General features: G+C 43.0%; 1 protein-coding gene across 1 annotated transcript; it reads right to left on the bottom strand.

The window, feature by feature from the left end:
• ASB11 (ankyrin repeat and SOCS box containing 11) lies at positions 1-23793 on the bottom strand. Its single transcript, XM_024569952.3, has 8 exons — positions 23587-23793; positions 22549-22789; positions 15093-15172; positions 11215-11322; positions 8203-8353; positions 5543-5677; positions 3978-4169; positions 1-575 (listed from the first exon to the last, which is right to left on the bottom strand). The coding sequence occupies exons 2-8, from the start codon at positions 22664-22666 to the stop codon at positions 451-453; spliced, it is 909 nt and encodes a 302-aa protein (XP_024425720.2). The 5' UTR covers positions 22667-22789; positions 23587-23793; the 3' UTR covers positions 1-450.
• Positions 23794-27245: the final 3452 nt, after the last annotated feature.

Below are 27245 nucleotides of genomic sequence, written 5' to 3' on the forward strand. Positions count from 1 at the left end.
ATATTTATTCATAGAAGGAAAGAAAGAGGGAAAGAAGGAAGAACTAAATCAGGAGGAACACACCTTGGAATACTCACATTCATCACAATCTTATTCGCCCAGATTATTATGTGTCTGCTCGATACTCAGGATGTTGACCCTTACCTAACTGAAGATCATGAGCCTTTGAAAATACCTTATTATTCTCAGTCTACTTCACAATTTTGCAAAGTTTCTTAACAAGAAGAGCTAAAAATGAAATGTTTCTGGCTGCCCCTTGGTTAGTGAGGAAATTAAACCAACAAGAAGTTTCCACTCCCTACGTGTTTCCAATTCCTCCGGAACTTAATCTAACTGGATTAGCTCATTTGAAGATGCTGAGAGTCTAGCTGTTGAGCATCTACGCTAGCTACCCTGTGTACAACAGGTGACGACCTGATTACGTCCAAGACCTTCCACGGGCAGTTGGGACTACTGGTAGAGGAGGAATCTTTGCAGTGGCTCTGGCAGATGCAGCTTGTGGACGCTCTGATGACATGCTCGACCCAAGCACTTCCGGACACGCAGGCGGCAGAGCTGGGAAAGAGCAGGCGGGCCTAAGGAAGGAATTAAAATGCTGTGAACCTCATGCAAGTGTGTGGGGGTGGGGTGAAGGGAGGTCAGAGGACTGGAAGAGGCTGAAACTTTCTAAAAGATGAAGACAAGCTGGAGCCGTATAGGAGTTAGAGAGTGAGGTAGCAAACACACAATACACACAGGATTCTGCTCTGCCTCTTGGACAGGGACGTGTTTCTTTAAGTTGCGCCTGCAGTGGTAATTATATTACCGATACTGAAGAATGAGGCTAATTAGAGACAAGTTAGGAATGAGCTGTGGGGACTAAAGGGAATGCATGTGCCGCATGCATGCACAGCATGTGTCAATGGATGTAATACACTGGCCGAAGAGACAACGCAAATGGACGCACCGAGCATGCAAGACCCTGAGACAGAACTGCAGAGCAGGGAACAACTGCCAGGAGAGTGTCAGCAGGAAGCCCAGCCTACGTGGTCACAGAGGCAGTGTCAGGAGATGTGCCGGGACCTTGGCCCTCAGGGTCCCCCTGGATGACCTGGCTCTGGCTTCCAGGAGGTGGTTCTGCCTGAGTCCCGACTCACACTTGGAGGGCCCGCCATTGAGCAAGGATCCCAGCTCAATAGCAGATCGGGAGAAAGGATCCAATTCACTTAGAGCCCACTATACCCTGAACCTCTGTCTCACGGAGTCTCATGGAGTCATCATGCCTGTGGCTTTGAGCAGCTTTGAGTCCTAAAGGAAAGGAAACTAACAAAGAGTCCAAAATATGGTTGAAGAGAATGAATGAGATTTGGGCTGGCATACTAGTTATATGGGGGCATTTGTAATGTCCCACTATTTTGTAACCTGACTCTATCAGTGAACATCTCTTCAAGGAGATCTATGTAATCACTGGACAAAGTTTTCCTTTTCAAGAAAATCCTACTGTGGTAGCACCTTGCGCCCCACAAGAAATGGTGGGCAGCACGCGCAGATAGCCAGGTAGCACTTGCATTGAGACAGATGTCCATGGGACACAAAGCCCCCTGGAAGACCAATCCCCTCACTTAAAATCTTGGGATACAAGAATGGAAAGTGTGTCTACTTCCACCCAACTAAAGCTACTCAGGGAAACAGTAATGTAGACAAATTACCCAGGCTGCTGAGACAAGTTCAGACACCAGCATGAATTCTGACATAGCTGGTGTTTATTCTTCTACATCACAGGTGGCAAACACAAGGCCCACAGGCCGAATCTGGCCCTCCACCTTGTTTTATCCAGCCCGGCACCTTGTTTCTACCCGGCGGCAGCGCCGAGCACTCACTTAACTGTTAAGGAGTAGTTACATGTACACAGTCCTAAAATTACATTCGGCCCTTAGAAGGCAATGCGAGGCTGATGTGGCCCCCGGTGAAAATGAGTTTGACACCCCTGTAGAGCAAGCGGCTATATTTATGAAGAAAGAGAACAGATGAATTTGCTTATAAGAAATACAAATGCCGAACCTGGCAACAATTTTGATGGAAGAAAAGAGGAAATGTGGCACCTGCTGCAAACCATATTCTCAGCTAATAGTTGGAAAGCATCTGGTATTTCCAAACTGGGATCTGTTAAGGAAGATCCCAATTCTTCAAGCGCAGATTCAAATAACAGAACAATCATTAATGACACAGACTGCTGGAAATAATCTAGACCAGTGGTACTCAAAGTGTGGCGTCAGACAGCAGCATCAGCACCACCGGGGAGCCGGGTGGACTTGCAGGGTCTAGGGCCCCACCCCAGACCTGCTGAAAAAGAATCTGCATTTTAATGAGATCCCCTGGTGATTCCTATGATCTCTAAAGCTTAAGAAGCACTAGCCTAGAAAGTATTCCTCAAATTATTGAACCGAGCTTTACACTCGGAAGGTATGTAAGACATGGGGGTAGTTTCACAAAATGGAACCAGTGAATGAAAGAAAACCCTTCCCCATCAGACACTGTTTCAGAAGCCTCCAGTGTGGGCTATTCATCACATTAAGAATGCACGTTTGGGGGTCAGAGTGCTTAGTTAGAATCCTGCTTCTGCTTCTCAGTCGCCATGTGACCTTCTGCAAGCCCACCTCTTTATTTATTTATTTTTTTAATATATTTATTGATTATGCTATTAGAGTTGTCCCATTTCCCCCCCCACTCCACTCCATCCTGCCCACCCCCCTCCCTCCCACATTCCCCCCCCCATAGTTCATGTCCATGGGTCATACTTATAAGTTCTTTGGCTTCTACATTTCCTACACTATTTTTGCCCTCCCCCTGTCTATTTTCCACCTATCATCTATGCTACTTATTCTCTGTACCTTTACCCCCCTCTCCCCCTCCCACTCCCTTATTGACAACCCTCATGTTCTAGTTGTTTGCCTAGTTTGCTCTCGTTTTTGTTTTATGTAAGCCCACCTCTTTATAAAGTTTCTCTGTTCCCATTCACAGCTGGAACAGCACCAGTCACTGTAAAGTTGTTGCTGCTTTAAATCTTTAAGAATTCAGGGAGACTAGGGGCAGGGGGGAGTGGGGAGGGGACAGTGAGGAGAGGGGATTACAGGAACTACTATAAAGGACACATGGACCAAATCAAGGGGGGGGGTGTGGGAGGGAGGGGGGTTCAGCTGGGGTGGGGTGGAGGGATGGGGAGAAAAGGCACACAACTGTAATTGAATAACAAAATAAAAATTAAAAAAAAATTCAGGGAGACTAAGCTGTGTTTTCAATGTAGCTCAGTGCCTGACACACTTAAAAACAAATAATTACTATTGTTGTTAATACTCTGCCAAGCACATACAGTCAATCTAGGCTCCAATCGTGCCTAGATTTCTGTATAGACCCAGCAGGGTTCTCCCTTTAATTTGGAATACAGAGCATTTCAGAAGGCCGTCTTTCCTCCTGTGGCACCCGGAGTTCCATTAGCCCATGGTGGAAATGGGGTTGAGGAATGAGGAATGCAGACCCACCTGCTCCCTGATCTGGAGAAGCGGCAAACAACTTTGTTTAGTCTGCTTTCTGAAATACATACACCATGTATATATCGCCTCTAACTCAAGGACTTCTAATTTCCCCTGAATTGCATCCAGATACTACAAAGCAGAGTTTTGGTCTGCTCAATTGTGTGCTTGGGCCAGGATAGATGTGGCAGTTCAGCCTTTTCACGGTGAGAACAAAGTTCTCTGATTATTTTCTTGTTATGGAAAATTCACAGCCACATACAGTTGTATGTAAATGCCTTTTGTTTGTATGTGAATACAGGCAGCATATAAAATCCCATATCAGTGATGCCAGGACTTGCCACCTCCCCCATGCCACTTCCAAATGAAAAAAGAAGAGGAAAACGATAAGAAAGCCTAGAGATGAGACAGAAAGGAGAGAGAGCAGATGTGCTGAAGAAGAGAATTGCACACCCAGCCTTTCCTTACCTTCCCAGAGCAGGAGTGCCTGCTCCACGCTGCTTTTGGGGGCCGCCAGATCAAGCGCGCTTTTGCCCTGAGCATTTCTGCGCTTCAGGTTGGCCCCATAGTCTATCAGCAGGTGGATGACTTCCACACTGGACTGCTTCGCTGCAGCGTGGAGCGGGGTGTCCAGACACTGGCCGAGGTCAACACTGGCCCCTTAACAAAGCAGATGGCCACGATTCAGCACTGAATGTTACATGTAGAAACACAAGAAGCCTAGAATATAGGGGCTGCAGGTAAAGACATCTTAAATGCTGTGACAATTTGACAAATATTTGAAAATGTGACATAAGCCTAGAACCTCAGCAATGTCTATTAAGGCTGGTTCAAAATACTTTGATGAGAAAAGTGTGTAACAATATTTTTAGTCATTTAAGATACTTTACTTGCTTTGCCCTATGAACTTTGTGACATACAAAATTAGGTATTTACAGCTCCTTTTAGAGTTATTTTGGTTTTTTGCAAAGGATAAAGCTAAGCTTAGTTGATATTTATATTATTCAGGGCTCACAAAGAGATTTCTGAACTACTATAGGGAGTAGTATATGATGGCACATTTTAAAAAAAAAAACAAGAAAAATTTTAGAGATAAAATATCTTATTAAAGTTTCTCTTTTTAAAGGTTTTATTTATTTATTTTTAGAGAAAAGGGAAGGGAGGAAGAGCGGGAGAAAAACATCGATCAATGTGAGAGAGAAGCATCAATGGGTTGCCTCTTGCACATGCCCCCCTTAGCTGGGGACCTGGCCCGCAACCCAGGCATGTGCCCTGACTGGGAATCGAACCAGCAACCTTTTCATTCATGGGCTGGTGCTCAATCCACTGAGTCAAACCAGCCAGGGCCTTACTTACAGGTTCTTATTCCAACCTGCACCTTTGTGTCAGAGGCTAAGTTTGGGAAATCTTTAAACAATAGTTTCAAAACATTTTACTTTTCCCTGGACTCTTAGTTTCTCCACATGCCGTTTACAATTTTTAAAAAAATTACTAAGTAACTTGGCAGGATTGATCTTCAGTAGTCCATGGCAAATGTCTGTTGTTTTTACTATACAGCGTCTTCCTGGTAACCACACCTAGATTTCCCCCCGGAACATTCCTGTGATTCCTAGTTCATGTGCTATCGGAGAAGCCCAATAGCTGCAGTACATACCGAAATCTAAAGCTAAGCCAATCGGTGTTGTATTTTATTCCCTTGGCCACCATGACTGGTTCAGACCTGGGTATGTGACTCAAAAAAGAGCCAATGAAATACAACTGTTTTTTCCCCTAGGACTTAAATAGGAAACAGACTTTTGTTCTCTCTTGAGACAACCAAGGAGGCCCATACTTGGAGGCCCAAGTAAATGGAGCCAAATTCAAAGGGACGAAAAAAGATGGACACTCATTTTTCTAGAGTTCTGTTTCAAGCATTTAAACATCAAACGTTACCAGAATTTTGTCCAGCCTGACAGGGACTCTGTCTTTGAAGCCATGGAAAACCAACAAGGTTAATAGATCCTTTTTTTGTGACAAAGATTTCTGGAAGTTACCTAATTCTAGAAGTTTCTTCACACAATCTACCCTTTGGTAGGCGCAGGCCACATACAGCGGAGTTCCGAGCTGAGGCACTTCTTGGTCAATGTTCACGTTATTTGCCAGCAGAATCTCCATGCACTCTCTGTGACCTGGTGGAGCACAAGATAACCTCAGGTAAGTGAAATACTGAGTGTTCACAGGATCATGCAGTTGCTCGTCTGGGATGGGCTTTAGAAATAACAGTTTTTTAAGCAGGAAAAAAAAAGGTTTTGGAAATCTCAGAAATCTCCAGAATGAAACCATTAGAAAGAGAAGCATGCCCACGATTCCCCCGCTTAATTCCTCTTTGCAGCCTTTGAGGTCCCTCCGACTAGACTAAGGGCTCCGAGGAGCACAGCTGAAATCCTCTAGAATGAAGCCACCAGTTTACAAATGGAGGCTCCCAGACCCAGAGGGGTAACTGACTCATGCTATTAGTGGGCTTCAATCCAAGGCCCAGCCCCATACCCTCTCCATTACAAAGCTCTCATTCTCCTCTTCACCCATGCAGGCAAGGTTGGGCGTGTCACTGTACCATGTAGTGCAAGTTCCTTAGTTTGGTTAACCTGGAAGATACCCATGGGAATTAATTTTAAAATCTCAATTACAGAATATATTTGTTTAAATGCACTTGTAAATTCAATGACTAACGAAAACTATGTACAAGGAACTCTCCTTAGAGAGTTTGCCCAATGAACAGAAAGACACGGTTCATTTGCAGCATAAGCATGATTTGTTTGGGAGCAAATGCTTCTGAGGTATCAATGGGAGCTCGTAAAGAGTTTGCTCTCTTTGAAGATGTAACTGTTTCCTTTCAAAAAATCGTATCATTATTGATTAACTTAACCAAGCTTTTCTTTATAGGTAACGCAAAAGTAAGCTTCGTCTCAAACCTGCTTGATTTATCACAAGTTCTGAGTGACGTATAAACAGGCACTAAAATAGACAGATGAGGATTTTGTAGATTCAAACTATTTATTTGGCCACATAAGTAAATATTATGCCTGGATGATAACATCAATATGCCAAAGTATTGACCCAGACTGACTCAGCTTGTTCACAGAGGTTGAACGCTGTAAGAATCCAGAAATAGTATCTAGTCAGTACCTAAAACTGCCTGGTAAATACAGGGTATCTAGTAAACATGGCTGAATGATTCCTGTCCTGTTTTTGCAGAAGAAAACGAGCCTAGTTGGAGTTAAATTTCAGTATTCTCAGGAAGTTTCTAAAAAATGAATGCATAAAAGTCACATGATTAGCACTACTATAACAATATCTAGCATAGTGAGTTTGCTACTCATCCTCCTACTCTGTGGACACAGGTCTGGAATATGCTTTTATGACACAGGAAAAAACATGTAGAAACACATGAATTCATGTGTTTTCAGATAAAATATATATGGCACGCAGATACCAAACACTCCATATGTAACCATCATTATTTAAGTAATTCAAGCCATTCCCAAAGTAATCTATTTTTAAATGTTTGGATGAAATGCAAATAATACATTAATTTTTACTTCAATATTTTTAAAAAATTTAAAGACCTTTATATCGTTTCCAAAGTAGACTATTTCCCTAAAACTTAAAGAACTTATTTGAAGTTTGGGAAATGGCCAACATCAATTGTTAATTGATAAATGTTTATTTAAAATGTTTAGGACATCAAAACCATAGATACATTGAGATTTGGGCCTTTTGTATCATTTAAAGTAATCCACCCCCCCAAATTTACTAAGTGCCATGTTTAGTAACCTGGGGCGGGTATTTCACTACTGCCTTTTGAAAGAAAGCCTTTCACCCCCAATTATACCAGCGTCTCCATTGTATTTCTGATCTTAATTTAAGAGAGTTAAGTCCACCACTGGGTAACACAAAAATGCTGCCGTTTGAGTGTGACCTTGACAAATGACCTTGGCCTTTCAACAGCATCTTCTTGTTCATGTTATGCATACAATTTTTGAATTCCTTAATTTTACTCTTTTCTTTCATTTCAAAAGGAACAAGGACATAGGAATCGAGAGTCAACTTCAATGCCATGCTTTTGCTACTTTTTTTTTCAGTAAGTAATGACTTTAAAGTCATTAGCTCATCTAGAGTATATTGCCTATTGTGAACAATTAAGTCCACAATCTTCCTTAATCTAATGGAAGATTAAGTTCTTTAATCTTCCATTAGAGAGACCATCAGCCTTGGCTTTTATACTTTGAAATTCATTTTATGTTAGCGGTTGGTGTTTTATGGGCTTGGGGGATGAGCTACCCTTTTCTAGTAAGGACAGAGACATAACCACAGTACAGCTCCCGGAAGTCAGCCCTGCAGTCTCGACTGTACCGGCTGCCACCAAAACACCAGCAAAGAGCCTCAAGAAAGGCCTGTCGGGTGACTGTCCTCAGGAAATGAGACATCTGAGGCAGAAAGCCATTCCCAGGTAATAAGAAAAGCTGTTTCATGCCCCAGTGATATTCCCTGAAGATTTAGGCAAATTGAAATTACTGCTGTGGGATTTCTAAGCTGCACACGGTCTACTGGTTACAATCTGGGGGATCCTTGCATGGTGAACACTATACCAACGATTCATGCCAACTGGAGCGAGGCCACCAATGCTTTGTGTGTGATGTGCTGGCTCATTTACCTCTCTTGACCGCCTCATGGATAGGGGAAGCCAGGTGCACCTCGAGCTGGGCCTTGGCTCCGAATTCCAGCAGCACGCTAACACACGCAGCACTGCCACTGCAGCAAGCACTAAAGAGGGGTGTGGCTCCGTGAACCGTCGCTCCGTTGACCTAATGACGGGCAAAGAGAGACCCAGAGGATTTGCTATTTCTTTATCACCATCTCCCAGTTGCACTCCTATATACCTGCCTGGAGAAAAGGGTTCCCATGCAGGTGAGTGAGTGAGGGAACTCTGTATCATTATAGTATTATGTTATGTTATTTGTTAGCTCTCCAAAATCCTTTATTTAATAGAATTGGAAAGTTCAACAGCAACCTAACACACAAACTCAAGTGTGCTAAATAGGAAGCGTACAGAAAGCCTTGCTTCTCTCAAGCAGCTATGGGCCATTCTGCACCTATCTGTCCTGTGTCTTGGCTGAAGTGCCAAGTTCAAGCTTCTGCCCTGGCCAGGGCTGCCAGGGCCTGAGGTCTCCCTCTGCCCTGACAATAGTGCCCTGCACCAAGGAGAGGCACAGCACCGTTCCAGTCACCTCTGCCCCAGATACACCCAGGGCTTAAGAAGGCTGGGACAGGTGAATGCCGGAGAGTCCTGATAGCTCCCCAACATCCTTCCTCCTGCCTGTAGCGCCCTTCCTCCACCCGCCTGTGTGGGGGGATGGGACCCACAAAAGTTACTCCCCATCTACTCTCACCTCTATAAATGATGTCCCAAATGGGGCAAAATCGGATAAAGCTTTTAAAATGTATTCATTGGTATTCCCAAGCTTCTTAGGAGCTTCCTAATCATTGAGGAAAGTTCTGTATGGTGGTTAACAATATAGGCCACGGAATCATTACCTTAGGTTCAAATCCCAGCTCTCTCTCTTTCATTTGTTCAGAGATCTTGGTTGGGATACTAACCGTGTGTGCCTAGGTGTCCTAGTCTATAAAATGAAGATCATAAAAGAATGTACCTTGTGAGGTTATTGGGAAGATCAAGTTACTATATGTTCAATACTTGGAACACTGCCTGGTGCCCAGTAAACATTCAATAAACATTTGTAACAACAATTTCCATTTCCCATTAACATGGAGCTGACGCCCTCTCGATCATGAACAAACATGGCAGAAACAAAAATACTACAGAAGTCAACTCATTTAAGGTCCCAAAATCCGGGCTTGCAAAAAATCTTCTCACCAATGCCCCATATTTTGTCTTTCTTGCCACAACCCTCCTTTCTGCACTACTGTAACCCATGAGTTACATACGCCAGCAGTGCCTCCTGAAGAGATCAAGATGAAGCCAAAGGCACAAAGAACCATCAGTGTGGTGTCTACAACCCTCCTTGGTGCCTTCTAGGGGTGTGGGAGGCATCTTTGATCGAGTATTAGCAACAGATTGGAAAGAACAGCAGGGGAACAAGGCATTCTGGTGGGGACACTCCGATAGGGTTGAAATGCAGGACAATGAGGGCTTGATGTCAAATCATATTGCTTCAACAAGTAAGAGTACATGCTTGTGATAATCAGGCTCCTAAATTCCTTGCTTCAGGAACAAGGGTAGCCCCATTAAACTGGAAAGTTAAACATGAGATGCTAAGATGGCAGAGGCAGACAAGGACAGGGAAAAATGTGTGTACATTTACACACTGGGGATTTCTAGCCTATTTACATTTTTCCTAATAAATAGTTGGTGCAACTTATTCGATTTGTTTTTACTAAGTATTATCCTCCTCCTTAGTCAAGTAAGTCTTCTAACTTGATTGCCTATAGCTTCTCACTCAGTTCAGATCAACGAACATATATTGAGCATCTGACAGGTACCAGTGTTTTAGAGACAAAGGTTAGGACGATTGCCTCTCGTTGGATAGGCTGAATCCTTCCATGGAAGACAAACACACAAAGAGATCATTAGCTCATTTTGACACAGTAAATGCTTTAGATGAGTGTAGGAACAGGACAAAGGAGAACATAGTCTTGAGAAATATTTAGGGAGTGAAATTAGCAAGATGTTGTGATTAGTTTGATGAGGAGAGAGAAGAAATAGGATGATCCCAGCTTTGGAGCTTGGGAAACCAGGAATAAGTCTCAACTGGCCACGGAGGCTAGAAATCCAAGAGGAGGAGCCGGTCCCAGAGGGAAGAGTGTGATAAGCACTGTTTCGGATGTGCTAGGTTTCAGGTACCCACGGGACTGTCAATTTCAAGGAATTTTCTACTGGCTGGCCAACTCTCTCTTGTTCTGTCTGTCACTCTGATTTAAATGTTAAATATTTATTGACTGTTTCCTCATTAGTTTGCCAAAGACAAGGGACCATGTCTTCCTCTTCTCTTTGCTTCCCACAGAGTTGTACAACACATACTCCTCTACGACCCACAGCCCGCTTGTGACTCCGGTCATCTAGCTTGAAAGGAAATGGCCCTCCCCCAGCCTTGCCCTAACCATTACATGTGACTCGACTAAGGGTAACTTAAAGAAACACTATGTAATGAAAATACACAAGCACTATGGCATCAGGAAAATCACTTTGCTCACAGAAGGCTTTGCTATTCAGTTCTACATGTAGAAACCCAACTTCCATGTAAAATCTAAAAGCAAATTTTCATTAAGCACTTAAAAACATCACAGCTCATGAAATAAAGAATGTAAGGACTGAATTTAAAAATGAAATTATCAACAAAACAGTGTCTGGCAATTAAATGTCCCTGAGATTTTCGAAAGTTTTAATTTTATAATTCTATTCTGATAGCTGATTACATATAGCACCTCAGTCACTCCTTGAAAAAAAGGAGACTTTAAAAATAAGATAAAGTCAAGGGGATCACTTGGTAGATTGTGTAAATGTCTTCCTGACCATTCTCAAATGCGGATAAGGATGGGGCCAGCCCTGCATACCCAGAGTGGGTAAGCAGTCTGGAAGGTCGTGTGTCTTTGGACGGTAGTAGCTGCACTTGGGTAGACAGACCTGCCAGCGGGGAGCGGTACTCACCTGTGCACCATTTTCCAGTAAGGCTTTAGCACAGGCTACGTGACCTCCAAGGCACGCCTCATGGAGAGAAGAGACCCGGTTAATTGTCACAAGGTTCACGTTGACACCCTGTAATTTGGAGAGAAGTGGGTTAAAGGCTGCATTAGCAACAGCAATGAAAGCGACGTTGTTGGACATGCTTTTATGGGCCTGAGGGCATCATATAGAAAGAAAAAGAGGCCATGACCAGGGGAATAAATACGGCATGGGAGCCTTAAATTCATTTATTCTCCAGATGCTTATTCAGCATTCGGAGCCGGGCAGTGTGCTAGTAGCTGGGTCTCCAAAGTTTATGACACAGGTCTCCCCTCCAGCAGCCTACTGGGGAAACAGAAATAGGAGGAGAAAGCAGCAAGACTATATGGTTATACAGGAAGCAGGTTCGAATTTCAACTGGCAGCACGGATATCCTTGAGTCTCGCTTGGAGAGTAAAAGAAAACTTCACATGTGAAGTAGTGTTTAGCTAAGACTTGAAACATAAAAAAATTCCAAGCTAGAGAGGCAAAACAGAACATAATTGACCCTTAAACAATGCAGGGGTTAAGGACCCCAACACCCTGCTCAGTCAAAAATCTGTCTATACATTGACTCCCCCAAAAGTTAACTGCTAATAGCCTACTGTTGGCCGGAAGCCCAACTGATAACATGGGTGATGAACACATTCTGTATATGTATGATGTACTGTATTCTTACAATAAAGTTAACTAGAGAAAAGAAAATGTTATTAAGGAAACCATAAGGAAGAGAAAATACACTTACAGTACTGTAATCGGGAACAGAAGGATGAACCCCAGGCTTAAGGGTAGAAAGTAAAGTGAGTGGCGCTCCCAGGACACATATGTCCAAGTAGCGGGGCTGCTGTCTGCCACTACCCCACTGCGTACAGAAGTCTGCAGTGCCCCACTGTGGAGCCAGGGGCTGGCCGTCACGCCATCTCCTTCCTTAGCTCCCAGCGGCTGTGCCCAGTCTTAGCACATCCCCCCTCCCCATACTGCCATGCTCCACCTTCCTCATCTCAGAGTCCAGGTGACAGAGGACAGGAGCAGGCCAGCTGCTGGCCAACTCAGACTCCATGCCTTGATTTTAACTTGGCCCTTACCATGTACCCCCAGGATTGCCATTTTCTGTATGTGAAAGGAATTAGGTCCCTGGTTGATCCTTCCCAGCTGAGTTGGTTTCAATTCCCTGCCTTGTAACTGACCTGCGGAAAGCTTCCAAAACCTAGTGTGTGACCCTGAACCCCATACCCCAACCTCAGTACCCACCACATCCCACCACACCTCCATGGTGCTACCTGTCCCTTTCCATGATTGCCTGTCCCTTCATACTAGGGCCTCTCTATGCCTCCTTAGTCCTGTCCCTTTTCACGTTCTGGATGGGACATCATGAGTCCAGAGCCGTGCTGTATACTTCAGGTTGGGTATAGAACACAATGACAAAAATCCTATTTCCTTTTCCCATATATGATTTGTTTTCAAGAAAAGAAAAACAGGTTAGTCCAAAAGGTGGCAGCAATGTGCTGGGGGAAAAAAAAAAAACAGATCAGTGCAAACTCAAAATCCCTGGAATTGCAGAAATGTAATGCTGGGCAGACCCCACAGAATATCAAGGGTGAATCACCCGCACTGTGCGTGAGAAAATGGAGAAGCACAAAGTTCAAATTATTAACAAGACTTGAGGCTCCCCAGCTGGTGGTGGCAGCCAGCGTGATAATCAGGAGTTCCTGATCCCGAGTTGAACGTTTTACAGCACACGGCGCTATCTTAATGTAAAATAAAACTGAGTAATACGTTTTGGCTAGTGAGCAAAGCCAAGGAGCTGGGGTGTACTAAGGAAAAGTTGAACTTCTCTATGAAGAATGCTCCTTACACATTTAAGCACACTACACAAACCAGTGTGCTTCTGCGGTGTGTGGTGTAGTTAAAAATAAGACGCCCTCAATGCAACGTGGGATCCTGGACTGGATCCTGGAAGGGAAGATGAACACTCGTGGGGACACTGGTGTAACCCCATAGTTTAGTTGATGGCATCGTACCAATGTTGCTGTCTTATTTTCTACTAAAGTACCACGGCCATGGAAGATGTTAACACTAGGGGAAGTTGAGTGAAGGGTATATGGGAACTCACTGTACTATCTCTGCATTGCTTCTTTAAAATCATTCCAAGATTCAGTTTATTAAAAATACTAATAAAAATATTAAAGTGGGAGGCTGAGAGGGAGCAGGTGGAGGTAAGACTTTGCACTGTGTACCTTTTTATAACGTTTTCTTTTTTGAACTATGTGAATATATCACATATTAAAAATAATCCAATCGAATAGAATTTTAAGTGCTTAAAATAAACAAGCATTTGATAAAATCAAGGACAAAGCCTATTTCATAATTACTGGCAGTTTTCTTTTTGCCCCTCTTGAGAACTAACACAACTCATAAAGGAGAGAAAAAAGGCAAACACACACACATCCAGCGAGCACTGTGACCAGCTGTTTAAAGTCTAAATGGCAAGGCAGTCAGGTTCGGTGTTAGCCCGGCTGTGGAAAAAAGACATAATGGCTCACTTCCTCTGTACACTCACAGATGCTAAAACAAACGAAGCAAATGGAGCATGTATACTTTCATTCATTTCACTAATATTTACAAGGCCATTATTCACTGTTCAAGGGATACAGTCGTAAATGAAAATAAAGTAGCCTCAATAACTAAGACTTTAATAAATCTTCCCAAAGGAGTGACATTTACCCATTTGTCAATCTACTTTAATGTTTGCTCTTGGAATAGTGGATCACCGGGGTAGGCAGTCTCCAACATGGCTCCCGGGGATCCCTGATTCCTGGTGCTGCTCCCTGGTATTATCCCTTGAGTGTGGGCTGGATTTACTGACTCATACCTACTGGCAGAGGCGACGGGATATCACTTTGGAGATTAGGTTATACTAAGACCTCCTTCTTAGGCACCCTCTCATGCTCCCTCTGGGGAAGGCCACCTGCCATCTCATGATGCAGGCGCAGACCCATGGAGAGGCCCACGTGGCAAGGAGTTGAAGCTGACCAACAACTGCATGAGTGAGGTTGGAATCAGATCCTCCCCTAGTCAAGCTATGAGATGAATGCAGGCCTGGCTGACACTTAGTAGCCTGCAAGAGACCCAGAGCCAGAGCCACCCACCTAAAGCTGCTCCTTGGCCAACAGAAACTGTGAGAATCTAAGTGTTTGTTTTTTTCAGCCCCTATTTTTTTTTTAATCCTAAGGATACATTTATTGGTTTAAGAGAGAGAGAAAGAGACAGAGACAGACAGAGACATCAATGTGAGAGAAAAACATCAATTGGTTGCCTCCCATACATGGCCCAACCGGGGATCAAACATGCAACCTAGGTATGTGTCCTGGGCAGGAATCAAACCTGCAGCCTTTTGCTGAATGGGGCAATGCTCCTACCAACTGAGACACCAGGCCAGGGCTGCAGCCTCTATGTTTTGAGGTAATTTGTTACACAGCAATAGCTGGCTTCTGCAACTTCAGGGTTGCTGTAACTAAGGCAGCTTGGGAGACTATAAGGTGAATTTGTGCCACATAAACTTGAGGGAATTCCCCACCAGCCTCACAAGGAAACTTCCTATGAGATAAAGGAAGGCCCAGAAGGGGCAAGATGGAAGTGGGCAGAAAATGCGCCAGCTTCCCTAGAAAGGAGGCGCAGGAGGAAGAAATGGTGAGCTGTAAGAGGATACACATATCTGGAATGGCTACGCTGGACCCAGCGAGCCAGACCTCTGCTACAGGCAAAGCCAATCAAGAAGGTGCTTACTTATAAGGTAAGCACAAAAGATCCGTCAGTTTACTTACCTGTGCAATTAAAGTCTTAAGGGCCAGTAAGCGCCCCTGGGCCGCAGCTTCATGAAGTGGGGATCGATCAGCCCAGCAGTCTGAAACACAAATCGAGCTCAGAGTCAAGGTCTGGAGTCTTCTTCCTGCAGCTCAGTCATGCTGCCCACCCTCTGTGAGAGGAGGTTCGGGGGAAGAGGACAGAAACTTGTACCAAGCAGCAGGCTCTCGTGTCAGCCACTTTCAGGGTGACAAGTCACTGAGTACACAGCCTGTTAGTTGGTTGGTAGGTGCGGAGAGAGTGTACAAACTCTCTCTGGCTTTGGGGGGTAGTTTTAACAAGCAATAGATGTAGTCTAGTGCTTGAATTAACGGCTCTCCATAAAGCAAAATGAAGGGCCAAGCTGGACAGTGAGTTTCCCCAGTTTCGTCTTTCTCCTGCCTCTTACTCTCACCCCCACCCTAAAGACTCCACAGGTCATCGTCCACCGTGAAGGGGGTTCTAGTGGGTCAGGGGAAATGGTGTTGTTTTACATCCCCTAGGTAATTGTCTGTTTCATTTTGGTAATGAAGCTTATCTGTTATCATAGTGCAGAATGTCTTTTTTTCAGATGGCATAATCCTCCAAAAGTTCTTCCCTAAACAGCTTTGTTGGGAGCAGTTGAGTGTGATGGCTAAGCGTGGGACCAATGCAGCCACACACTGCCTGGGTTCAAGTCCGACCTTGACCACTTTTTCTGCCAAAATGGGCAAGTTACTAAAATTATTTGAACCTCAAGTCCCTGATCTATAAAACGAGGGTATAGTAATGTAGTATCTAGCAAGTGCTTTGGTCTCAAAGCAGGCTAATAGTATACACCCATGATGGTAGGTGCTCAAGACGGTTTGCTTCTAAGCACATACAGTAAGACAATGCTCTAGGGAACAACCTCAGGACTGCCTTAGAAACATATTTATCTCGTCATTGTTAGTCAGCAAACAAGATTAATCAGCTTAAATGAGCATTTAAGAAATAACCCTCTATTAAACATGCCGAAGGGCAATTATCTGTTTCGGAAGAAAATCTACTCCAGTGTGTAAAATGTGGGCATTCTTCAAACTACACCTGTGCTCTTCTAGCATGGAATACAATTCGGATTTAGCACAAAGGGCCGTCTTACCAACGTTTGATCCTGATGGTACTGAGCATTCAGGTGCCCCATACCTGCAACCTTGGCAAAAACAATCCCACCAAAGGGGGAATTCATGCGAATTTCAAATAGCTCAAGGCCTCAAAGACAGAGTAAACTTGTTCTAATTGATGAGATCCAAGGCTATAAACAATTCAGTACATTCTCTTCTTACCCTGAAACTCAATTTTGATACACGAATGGGGGAAAGCTAGGATGAACTCTATAGGGTTGGGTTGGATTGAAATTGGAGCAATGGGTATGAAAATGTGATTATATATGTGTGTGTATGGGTGTATATATGTACACACACACACTGTACACTGAGAAAACCTAAACTAGGGCTCCTTGGAGAAAAGGCTGATTCCAGGCTGGACCAGGAAAGACATAAGGGCCTCAAACACCTTAGCAGAAAGTAAGGAAGTGCTCAATGAATGATGGGAAATGTCGAAAAGTCACAGAAGCTGGCTCGAAGGGGTTCCCACCGGCCAAATATGGAATGATATGAACATCAAAATGAATAACGATTGAAAGAGATTAAATAATAATTTAATTCCTATTAAAAATAGGAACCTGTAAGTCCTATAAGTGAATGATATAAATGAATATATATAAATTGGGAGAAGAGAGAGTTCTTCCTTAGAGTAGAATTCCAGCTTAGACATGTAGAAGAAATAACAGAGTCTGCCTCAAACTATCTCCCTACAAAATGATAACTAGTTATAAAGAGACCAGGGGTAATTTTACAGTAAACCAACATTGTAGATACCAGCTTACCCAGGGCATCCAAGTTAACATCAGAAGTGATGGAAACAAATCGGCAGCGCGCCACCTGATGGAACGCAGTGAGCATCACGGACCACGGGGCGCAATGCAATGGGAAGAGCAAACCATTGCTCCGTGATATTCCTGCTTGAAATGCGTCACCTGGATCCAACAGGCGCCCTGCAAACCAACTGAAGCTGAGGGGCATTCTACAAAATAACTGGCCTGGAACAAGTTCAAAGAGGAACTGAGGAATTGTTCCGGAGTGAAGCAGACACAACATCAGAAGGGAACATGTGCACCTGGATTTGATCTTTTTCTATCAGGGATATTAAGACAGTTGTGTAAATGTGAATGGGCTCTGTGGGTGAAGAGAGGTGGGAGTTCTTTGTACCACTGATAACTTTTCTGTCATTTTGAAATTAGTTGCAAAATAAAAAAGCGTGTGTATATATATATAACATGTATTACATATCAATAAAATTACTAGTATTTTCATTTTCTGGATATAAAAAAGAGAAACAGATACAATTGTTTGCATTTCCCCTTGTTCCTGAGTCAGTTAAAAGTTAGTGAGTGGAGTATTTTTATATCTCTTGGACGTTTATCATTTGCACAGACTGGGAATGACATAACATATGCATATAATCCTCAGTGAGCCTTGGTTTTCTTCTAACACATCTCCATCTCATTCAATGTGACGCATTCATCACACATGCTGTATGTTGCTCCCTTGCCTAACTGCTCTTGGAAATGAACCCCGGCACTCGGGTTGCAAGGCCAGTCTCCCCCCTCCTAGACAGCAACGCATCCCCCTGACCAAGGTAAGGAGCAAACCCACAGCCGCTTGTTATTCTTTTGTTCTAACAATAGCCAGTCAACTGAAGTCACCTGAAGGTACCGTAAGTGCCTGATTCCAAAATAAAAAAATAAGATGCCAAGTGGTAATTTGCTATTATTAACTTAGAATATCAACATGAAATGGCTTTATTATTTTTAAAACTTGCCTCCAAGGGGGCTGTGGAGTTCCTTTTCCCCGGGCAGCAGGAGCCATCCCATCTGCCTCCTATTTCCACTAACTTTGTCCTTCATCAGTCCCCCAAGACCCGCTCTGTACACACAACCTGGAGAGATCTCACAAACCTATGGCGAGTGAAGGAAGCCCGGCACAAAAGCGAGTGCAGTGATTCCTTGCTATAAAGTGTGAGAAAAGGCCAAACTCACCTCGGGTGAAAGGATTCCACAGTACCCTGAGCAGGGGCACGGGCTGGCTGGAAGACGGCCTGGCGCGAGCCATGCTGATAATATGCAGTTTCTTGCTCTTGGGAGCTGGTATAGCTGATTGTATCTGCTTTGTGAAAATTTACCCAACTGTTCACTTGCAATTCGTGCACTTGTCTGTATTTACATCAGAATTGGACACAGGGATTAAAAACGACCAGTCTACTGGTCAGTCTACTTTAAAGCTGCACTCTTTGCTCCTCTGCCAATCCCAGGCAGGGTATGGCTCTCTCTGTCCCTCTGCAGCCGGAGGCAGAAAATTGGCATGTTCTCAAACACGCCTCCACTTTGTTCTTCTAAGTGCCAGCTCCTCTGGTGCCTTGGGAGTGGGGAGAAATGGGAGGGACAGGGAAGACGTCTCGCCAGTTAACTGGAAGAGGAGGCTGGTCCTGCTCACTGGGCCTCAGCAGAAGGTCTTACTCTCAGGCCCCTTTCCTATGCCCTGGCATTTCACCCCCTGTCCTGTGGTCCTCCATTAATGCAGCATCCTCTGATGTCTCCTATCCCCACCCCATGCTTCTGAGGTCGCGGCAAGCCTATGGGGCCATCTTCCATCCCACCCAGAAAGAGGGAATGGCAGGTTGTCCTGGGTGTCTCACTCACCCACCACGACTCTCCGACTCTCTTTTCCCCTGAATAAGATGGGACGGTCCAGCACAATGCCTAAGCAGACTTCAATTTGAGAAGGAAATACCAGGCTCCCCTCCTTCCAGCACCCCTTATCTGAACTTGCACTTCTCCTGGAGCCCCCATCCCTTGGCTTTTGACAGACAAGGGAAGAATCTTGCAACACCCCCAAATGCATGACATCCCCCTCACCCAGCATGCTTCTAGTAAGTGCAAGAAACAGGACTGAAATCCAAGGTTTGAGACTTTCAAACACACCCTCTTCTAGTTTTAAGAACTACTGGTGTTTAAATTCTGCCTGCCTGTCTTCGTGGTAGATTGACTTGTCTGGAGTATTTCGCTGATGTCCACCTTCTCTCTATGGATAATGTGAATTAAACCAACTGTGTCACCTTCAGTGTAGAAATCATTTTTGTTTCCCAACTGGAAACAAAACCACTCTCAAGGAAGTCACCTTCCCAATCACATGTGTTCCAGCATTTGCTCAGAAGGACATTGAAGAGTTTTCACACAAAACCCTTTTCTAGAAAATTCTGCCAAGGTGGGCTCTCCTGTTTTTCTACCCTTTTCCCAACATGCAGTCTCTTACTCTTATCATTCTTGTTTTGCAAATTGCAGATAATTGTGAGAAATTAAGGATAAAAGTTATTTGGCAACTCAGGAGTTTTTCCATTCCTTTCAGGAAATATGTAACCAAGCTCTCCAAATGAATGCCGAAGTAGGAATCAGTCAGTGTCTTCCTAGGCAGTCTATTTTTAATCATTTGGCAGAATGCCTACGCCACAGGGCTGCAAGCACATCGTGAGGATAGCTTACCCTACAAATATGTTTACTCGTTCCTGATGAGGTGTACGGAAAATGTTCACGTGCTTTTCATTCCCCCCGTTCATTTTTTCTCACAATATGATTTATGTCTCTACTTCTCAGAGTCCGAATAACAATGTCCTGACAACTTTGAAAACCCTGATTTCAATAACAAAATTGGTTAGTGTTCAAGATAAAAATCAATTCTATTTTTAAAAAGCATCTGCAATTTTGACCCTTCCTAATTTCAGCAAGCATGTGAGATGACTGGTTTGTTATGTTTAAAAACCAGCTAGCAGGTTATCATCTCCGGTGCACATGGAACTACCTTTATTCTCTTCAGTCAAGTTCCAAAATCATAGGAAGCAGGATCTTCTCCCGCAGCATTTATCAGAAGAAAGAAAATTCAAAAGGAATTTCAATTTTGTGCCAAAATACAGGCCAGGCCCTAAGAGAATTAATGATATGTTAGATAACACAAAGGTAATTGCAAAAAGCCTTACCATAATAAATTGCCTGAGATAATCTAAGATACTATAGTAAAATTGAGTTAAAAGGCACACACACACTCTAAAACACTCAGCTCTGGTCAGGAGATGAACTAAGGTCAATGAACATCTTTTTGTAGTGTGTTAGAGAGAAGGTTCCTTCGAACCGATTAGGAACCCAGGAGCTGAACTAGGTGACAGGTGGGGCGAAAGAGTCCCTACTGAGGACCACTTGTCCCTACTTGGGAAAGCCAGCAGGCACCTCTGATGTATAACAACTCAGAAGATGGTTGGGCAAAGGTTGAGGAAACAACCAGCAAAAGTGAACAAGAAGAGAAGGCTAGGTAGAGGATTGGGCAAGAATGTACGCAAGACAGGAAAATCCTGTCCAAATAAGACAAATAGGAAAGAGGAGTCGGATTCATGAGTCAGGCAGAGGCATGGCCATCAAATCAAGGTCAGTCCTTTCAATTTAGAACAAGAACAAGTAATTTTAAGTGTAACTCTTAGCACAGAATCAGTCTTTTAGACTTGGCTCTAAACAGCCCTTTAGAAGTGGGGAGGGTGCAATAGTTCTATAATCTCACATCTGCCATGGTAACAATCCCCCAAGTTCTAAAAATCAAGTTTTCCCCAAGGTTGACACAATCTCCTTTGGCAGCGAAACATGGCCGAGTCTCAGGTTAAGAAACATATTGTTTTTAATTTGTATTTTCACTTGCTGTGAATGTGTTCACTACAGAAACACCAAATGTTTGGTTCTGGGAGGCAGCTCTAAGCCCTGCTGGGAGTGCTGTGTAACGTTCAGTACGCATTCTGTGTGATCTTTCTAGTGTCCCCCCAAACTCCTGAGTCCTATCTGGTCCAAGCGTTGTGAAAACACATTATCAACCTGTATCTACACTTTATTTATCAAGTTTGGTAACCAAGTTACTAGATGAAATACAGCTTCCATTCTGGCCAGATTAGCAAAGGTTGAAAAATCATACACTACATCTCTGGGGAGAAAGAGCCGGAGGAAAGGAACATCTATGGCCGAGGGTGGGATCCAGGGATCCATCCGTCTGATGCCCTAGATGAAATGTCAAGGGCCAATGACAACGTGTCAAACATGTGTGCATTTCACTGACAGACTACACCAAGCAGCCTAAGAAAAGCAAAATCAAAATAAGCCAACCATAGCTTATTTCGATCCTGATGAGTTACCTACAAATGTAATAGTTTAAACCACAAGGACATATTGAATGATGTATTCCAGAACATGAAATTCCAGAAAAAAAAACCTTTCCCAAAAGATTTTACAGTAAATAAAAAAAAAAAAAGACACTTAGAGAGGGATATGATGCTAGGTGCCGCTTCCAAAAGGAGGAGTGCTAGGACCTAGGGCAGCTACACTCTGCCCTGGCTGAGCTATTTACCGCTCCCCCGCCCCCGGCCTTGTTTTTCACAGTGCGATGAGGGCTTACAGGCACATCATGGTCCTGGAAATCAAGACATTTAACCTTCCCGAGACTTTCTAAGTTCATTAGGTAACATATTGATGAAATGTCACATGGTCCCACAACAAACATTTGTCCGACCAATAAACAGGAAAGGGAATTTCTGGTTTGAGTTACCACTTGCACCAAATTTTGTTCTTGATTTTCAACACGCCTAGCTTTAAGTATCTGGTATCTGACTGCTAACAATGTCAAAAGGAACGCTGTTAGAATCACGTAGCGACCACTGCTTCTGGCAGGTCACTGCCTGTATTATTATAGAAGGCTTTATTTACCAAATCTGGACATGCTCTCTATTGCATGTGTGTGCATGCCATGTATACATATATGAAATTAAACTGAGAAATAAGCACGCACTCTCTTCTCAGCTGCCTCTTCTTAATAATAACTGAAAAATAAAGTTTTGACTTTTAAATCCACACTATTTACAAATTAAATGGATATTACCCTAGCAGCTTGGGCAGATATATCTGAGCTAAAGAATAAATGAGCTCAATTTGAGAGGTTTGTATTATGGCCCCAGACTTAACCATGCTTATTTAGGCTCTGACTATTATAAAACCCTTTTAAGAGTATACTTACTAAGGGCCACAAAGATAAAAATAATGCACCCGAGCAAAACATCTTTAATGCTCTTGGCAACACTGACTTTTTGGACTTTACCTAATTTAAACCATGAGGATGGTTTTAAATAATCTATGAGAATATCAAAAACCGTGTTACTGAAACGTTTAAAAAGCCCCTGCCCAGATTTACAGAATAAATAAGAAAATAGTTTTTTCCGATCATGCTTAACTTGAAACTAAAGGGAGTTTGTTTTTTTTAACCAGTCTAAGCAACATACCTCCCTGAAATGTGTGACAAATGTAATCCCCAAAAGAAATCTCTTTCCACACTCCGGGCCTTCTTACGCTTGCTGAAACGTGGAGATTCTCCTCATTGTCCGAAGTTAATTGAAGCATTCTGAAGCTCTGTCTTTGGAGGTCTTATCTTATTTTCTTGGATAAGACTGCTGTTACCCAGTGTCTTCAAAGTCATCTAGTGTATTTGAATCACAGAGCTTCCGTCTATTCTCAAAGAGAATCCTAGACGCAAACAGAAATGGATTATTAGATGAAGAGTGATGTAATCCTGCAACCCCTATGAACACCAAAAACACATAGGGCAATTCTGAATTCTGTTATGAAGAAATACTCCTCTGTTAAGTGCCAGTCCTAGCAGACACGGATATCTGATTCACTCACTGCAATTAAGGTGAATTGTTTCTTCAGAGAAATGGAGACCAAATTCAACAAAGCAGGAGACTTCAAAATGTTTTACCCAAATGTTGCCATTTGATATTATAATAACCTTTGCTTGCAGTGCTTTGTGTGGTACCTCATATAAAAGGGTTTTCCTGACAGTGACAAGTAGCTAATCAATTTGCATCGCAAATGACAGCCCCGAGATAAGTACAGCTTGCCACGTTTGCTGCTTTACATCAAATTTCTTGGTCATTCTATCACCTGAGGAAACTCAGTCTTGTTAGAAAGCATTGTTACAATTTGATTAAAGATATTAACAACAATCCTAGATAAGTAATTCTTTGGGTTAATAAAAATAAGGTTGCTCAAGATTCATTGCTTCGTATATAATAACTCTTCATCGAAGAACTAGCTCACAAAAAAATAAAGCTGAAAATCCTTCACAAATGGTGCAGTCAACACCATTTGCCACTTTAACAGTTTTTTAAAGCAATCCACTCAAATCCAAAGTATAAATAAAATCGGCCTTCTAGAAATATTATTCATATAAAGTACCCAGGAAGTTTTTTAAAAATGTATATTGTGACTCCAGGCTGTATTCTCATGCATCAGCCTTTTAGTAAAAGATGTCTTTTTACCTGAAATTCCACTGTAGACCTCTTGTGCTGTCCTAGCTGCTTCTTTTCTATTTCCTTTGACACTACAGAAATGGGTTAGGAGAGCCCCAAAACATTCTAATTAAAAGCTTGAAGAAAAAAAAGCAGCACACATGGTAATTAAAATGTTTTTAAAGCCACAGAAGACAGGACCAGCTTCCATTTTGGCTTTCACTGTGTACAGGTTCTCACGGCTGCAGACTTTCACCGAGTTGCAGCTGGTGTCACCTGACATCTATTTTAAACCCTCAGCGTCCTGTCGCGGAGAACTCAGTTTGCAGGTTCTAAGCTAACTCTGATTTGGTGACAGCAAGTACTGACATTCACAGCAAGCTTAAATGAAGCAAACAAACTTCCTTCCAACCAGAAACACCCGATATTCCTAGACCTGCATTCCTCAGTGCTTATCTGACAAACAGGCTTCACATCCAAACCTCTTTTCATTCCTAAATCCCCATTTCTGCTACCTGATGTTGGAAGGCAGGATTGGAAAGCTAAAACACACTTCTCAGATCCCACGGGGACAAAACAAGTTATTTGAAGTTCAGGCAGAGAAGTACAAATACATTCTGTGCTCTTGGTGGCAAGCACTAGCCCCTGGAAAACCTCATTTTTTCTCCATTCTGAGGTTCGTGGGAGATCAAGCCCAAATCTAAACTATGACCGGTTAAAAAAAGACCATTTACTCTAAGGAGTATTTGTAACAGGCCCAGCTTGGATGCCTCTCCAAGCAGAAGCGTCACACTGGAAGCATTAGAACGCTTACTGTAAGCATTTCATCCATGACGAGGCCCGCCAGTCAAGTGGCTGATCACCCACTTCCCGTTCCAAGCGTCAGTAAAGGTGGCACTTCTTTCTGGAAAATGTGGCTATCTTTGATCACGGAGGAGTCATCATGAAATAGATGATGAAGATGCCCTATGTTCTGGGTGAATTACCCAAAGATTCTATCAATCAATACCTCACCTAGTTGGTTAGTTGTAAGCCTAACTGTTCAACATGCATCGGCTGGCCAATACAAGTGAAAATGCCTTATTTTTAATTTTCCACACATAGGAAAATTAAGGGGGGAAAATCTAGGGCTCCTCTTTCATTCTTGGCTATATTAGATGTTCTAAGTTTCCACAACCAATTAGAAAAGACAAGCCAAAGTAAAATTGTAAGAGCAGATGAAATAAATCTTATTTTGTAAATGCTTCATGCGAAAGTATGGCAGTTTCTCCTCACACTCAGACAAACTAGAGTGACTACCTATATATGAACTGGTTCCCCGTACTTTATTAAAAGGCTGATGCATGAGAACAGTCTTGACTCTCACGTAATACACAGCACATCATTTCAGTGTCAGAGAGCTGTAAAGGTTTTGTGTTGTTCCCATTCTCAAGAACTGATATTGCCCTGGCTTGTGTGGCTCAGTGGACTGAGTGCTGGCCTGTGAACCAAAGGGTCACTGGTTCAATTCCCAGTCAGGGCACATGCCTGGGTTGCAGGCCAGGTCCCCAGTGGGGGGTGTTTGAGAGGCAACCACACACTGATGTTTCTTTCCCTCTCTTTCTCACTCCCTTCCCCTCTAAAAAAAATAAAATCTTTTTTAAAAAAGAACAGATATTAACATATAGGGCTGACTTTACCAAGCTTATATTAATTACCTGGTAGAATACCAGTGTATGAAAACATGGATGAATACAAGTATTTTTGCTCTTTTCATGTCTCTTTCTTCAGCTGTACTCTCTGAAGGTGATTATGTACTCATATCATCCCAGTGATGCATATTGTCTCATATAACATTATTCAGTCTCCTTTTGGCCTTTGTTTTTATTTAAAACATGGCTATACTTTCTGTTTTGCATATGACAGAAGTTGCCCGTGAAAAGCTCAACTTTTTAAAGCTTCAAATGGATGTCTGCAACAGGGGACCCCCAAAAAACAGAATTACCTTCTGGAGGGCAGGCCCCTTGTAGTATAGGCTTCTCCCGCTAGGGAACTGTTCTGGGAACCCATCTGTATCCGTGTACCAGATGGTGTTGTTGTGAGAGGCTGTGTTTGGCTTCAGTGAAGTTTTTGTTGAAGACTCAACACATTGGCCCATTTCATGTTGGGTGATTTACGAGCGCACCTGCGCACACCTGCACACACCATGCTGAGTGTTCAGCAGTTTTTGACCAAAAACAGCACGATCCCCGTGTCCCACCCTCCCTATTCACCAGATATCACCTCAGGCAATGTTTTTGTTTGTTTGTTTGCTTCCTTAGATAAAAAAAGTCGTCAAAAGGAAATGTTTTTCTGATGTGTAAGAGGTGAAACAAAAAATGGCAGAAGCACTAAAAGGCATCAGAATCGAGGAGTCCAAACACTGTTTCGAGCAGTGGAAAAAACTTCCCCGTTTATGCACCGCATCGAATGTCTCCATAGGCGTATTGCATTGATGGAGAGCACCTTCAAGGTGACTGAAGTTGAAACATGTAAGAATAAACACATCATTTTTCATAAATAAATTCCGGGGTTTTGGGGGGCCCCCCCATACCATTTCTGAGAGACTATCTTTACATTGGAAATGGGCGTTAAGACTGCTGAAGGCAGGAGTCAATTCAGGCTTTCACAGGAGATGAAATCATCTACAGCACCACTGACATTTTGCGCCAGATAATCCTTTGTCGCTGAAGGCTCTGTGAACACACTGTGTATAGCAGCGTCCCTGACCTCTAAGCACTCGATGCCAATGCCCCACTCCCACCCAGTTGTAACAACCAGAAATGCCTCCGGACGCTCACTGCCCTTGGTTCCCATAGGGATGAAATCACCACCCCATTCAATCCCCTCCCACACTCCGCTGAGAATCACTGAGCCGCAGCCAAACATAAGTGATAAAGAAAAACCAACTCCCCAAAGTACTGATAAGCAGAAATCAAATTCTGTATAGAACTTTAATTTTGAAAATGTCATCATTTAAAAACCCAGCCACGGGATGATATAATATAACCACATGGAGCCAATTCTTTTGGGAATACAGAGGATAAAGAGAGCTTTAAAAATATTTCAAAAAAGTAAATAAATACCAACTATACTCTGGCTTTGCCAAAAATAAGTTTTGGTATAAGGTAAATCAGAACATACCAACGTAGGTGACTGCTTTCCATTGCTTCCAACAAAAGGGGTGGGAGAAGCTGGGTTTCTGTAAATAAAATCAAAATTCAAATTTCTCTTAAAATAGCTCACGAGACAAAGTATAATTATGTAGTTCACATACACAACAACTAATAGATGTATCCATTTGTCTCATGTGGTGACTCAAGCACAGTACAAAACAAGGATTTGTTTGGATCAGGAAACAAAGGCACAATTGAACGCGCTATCCCATAAGTAAAAGAGAGAATGTATTCCAGAAAGAAAAGATGACAGAGTAATTCATCATCAGAAGGATATTTCCTGTTTTACTAAGAGACTGAGCAACCCGTCAAATTGCACTGAAAAGATGATGTATTATAGAATCGTATGCCTAAAACCTCTGTAATTTTATTAACCAACTTCACCCCAATAAATTCAACAAACATTTTTAAAAATAGAAAGCATGGGAGGGAGGGGGCGGGCAGTGCTATTCAACTACTAAATAAAATACCGGTACTAAAAAAAAGACAAACTCA

Source organism: Desmodus rotundus, chromosome X, assembly GCF_022682495.2.
Source record: "Desmodus rotundus isolate HL8 chromosome X, HLdesRot8A.1, whole genome shotgun sequence".
Classification (NCBI taxonomy): Eukaryota; Metazoa; Chordata; class Mammalia; order Chiroptera; family Phyllostomidae; genus Desmodus; species Desmodus rotundus.

Excerpts from the sequence above, each read along its gene's own strand:
- ASB11 (XM_024569952.3), bottom strand. The coding sequence starts at position 22,666 with ATGCTTCAATTAACTTCGGACAATGAGGAGAATCTCCACGTTTCAGCA. Across the intron at positions 15,173-22,548 it reads TTGTCACACATTTCAGGGAG|ACTGCTGGGCTGATCGATCC; the intron begins GTATGTTGCTTA and ends TTTGTGTTTCAG. Across the intron at positions 576-3,977 it reads GGCACTCCTGCTCTGGGAAG|GCCCGCCTGCTCTTTCCCAG; the intron begins GTAAGGAAAGGC and ends TTCCTTCCTTAG.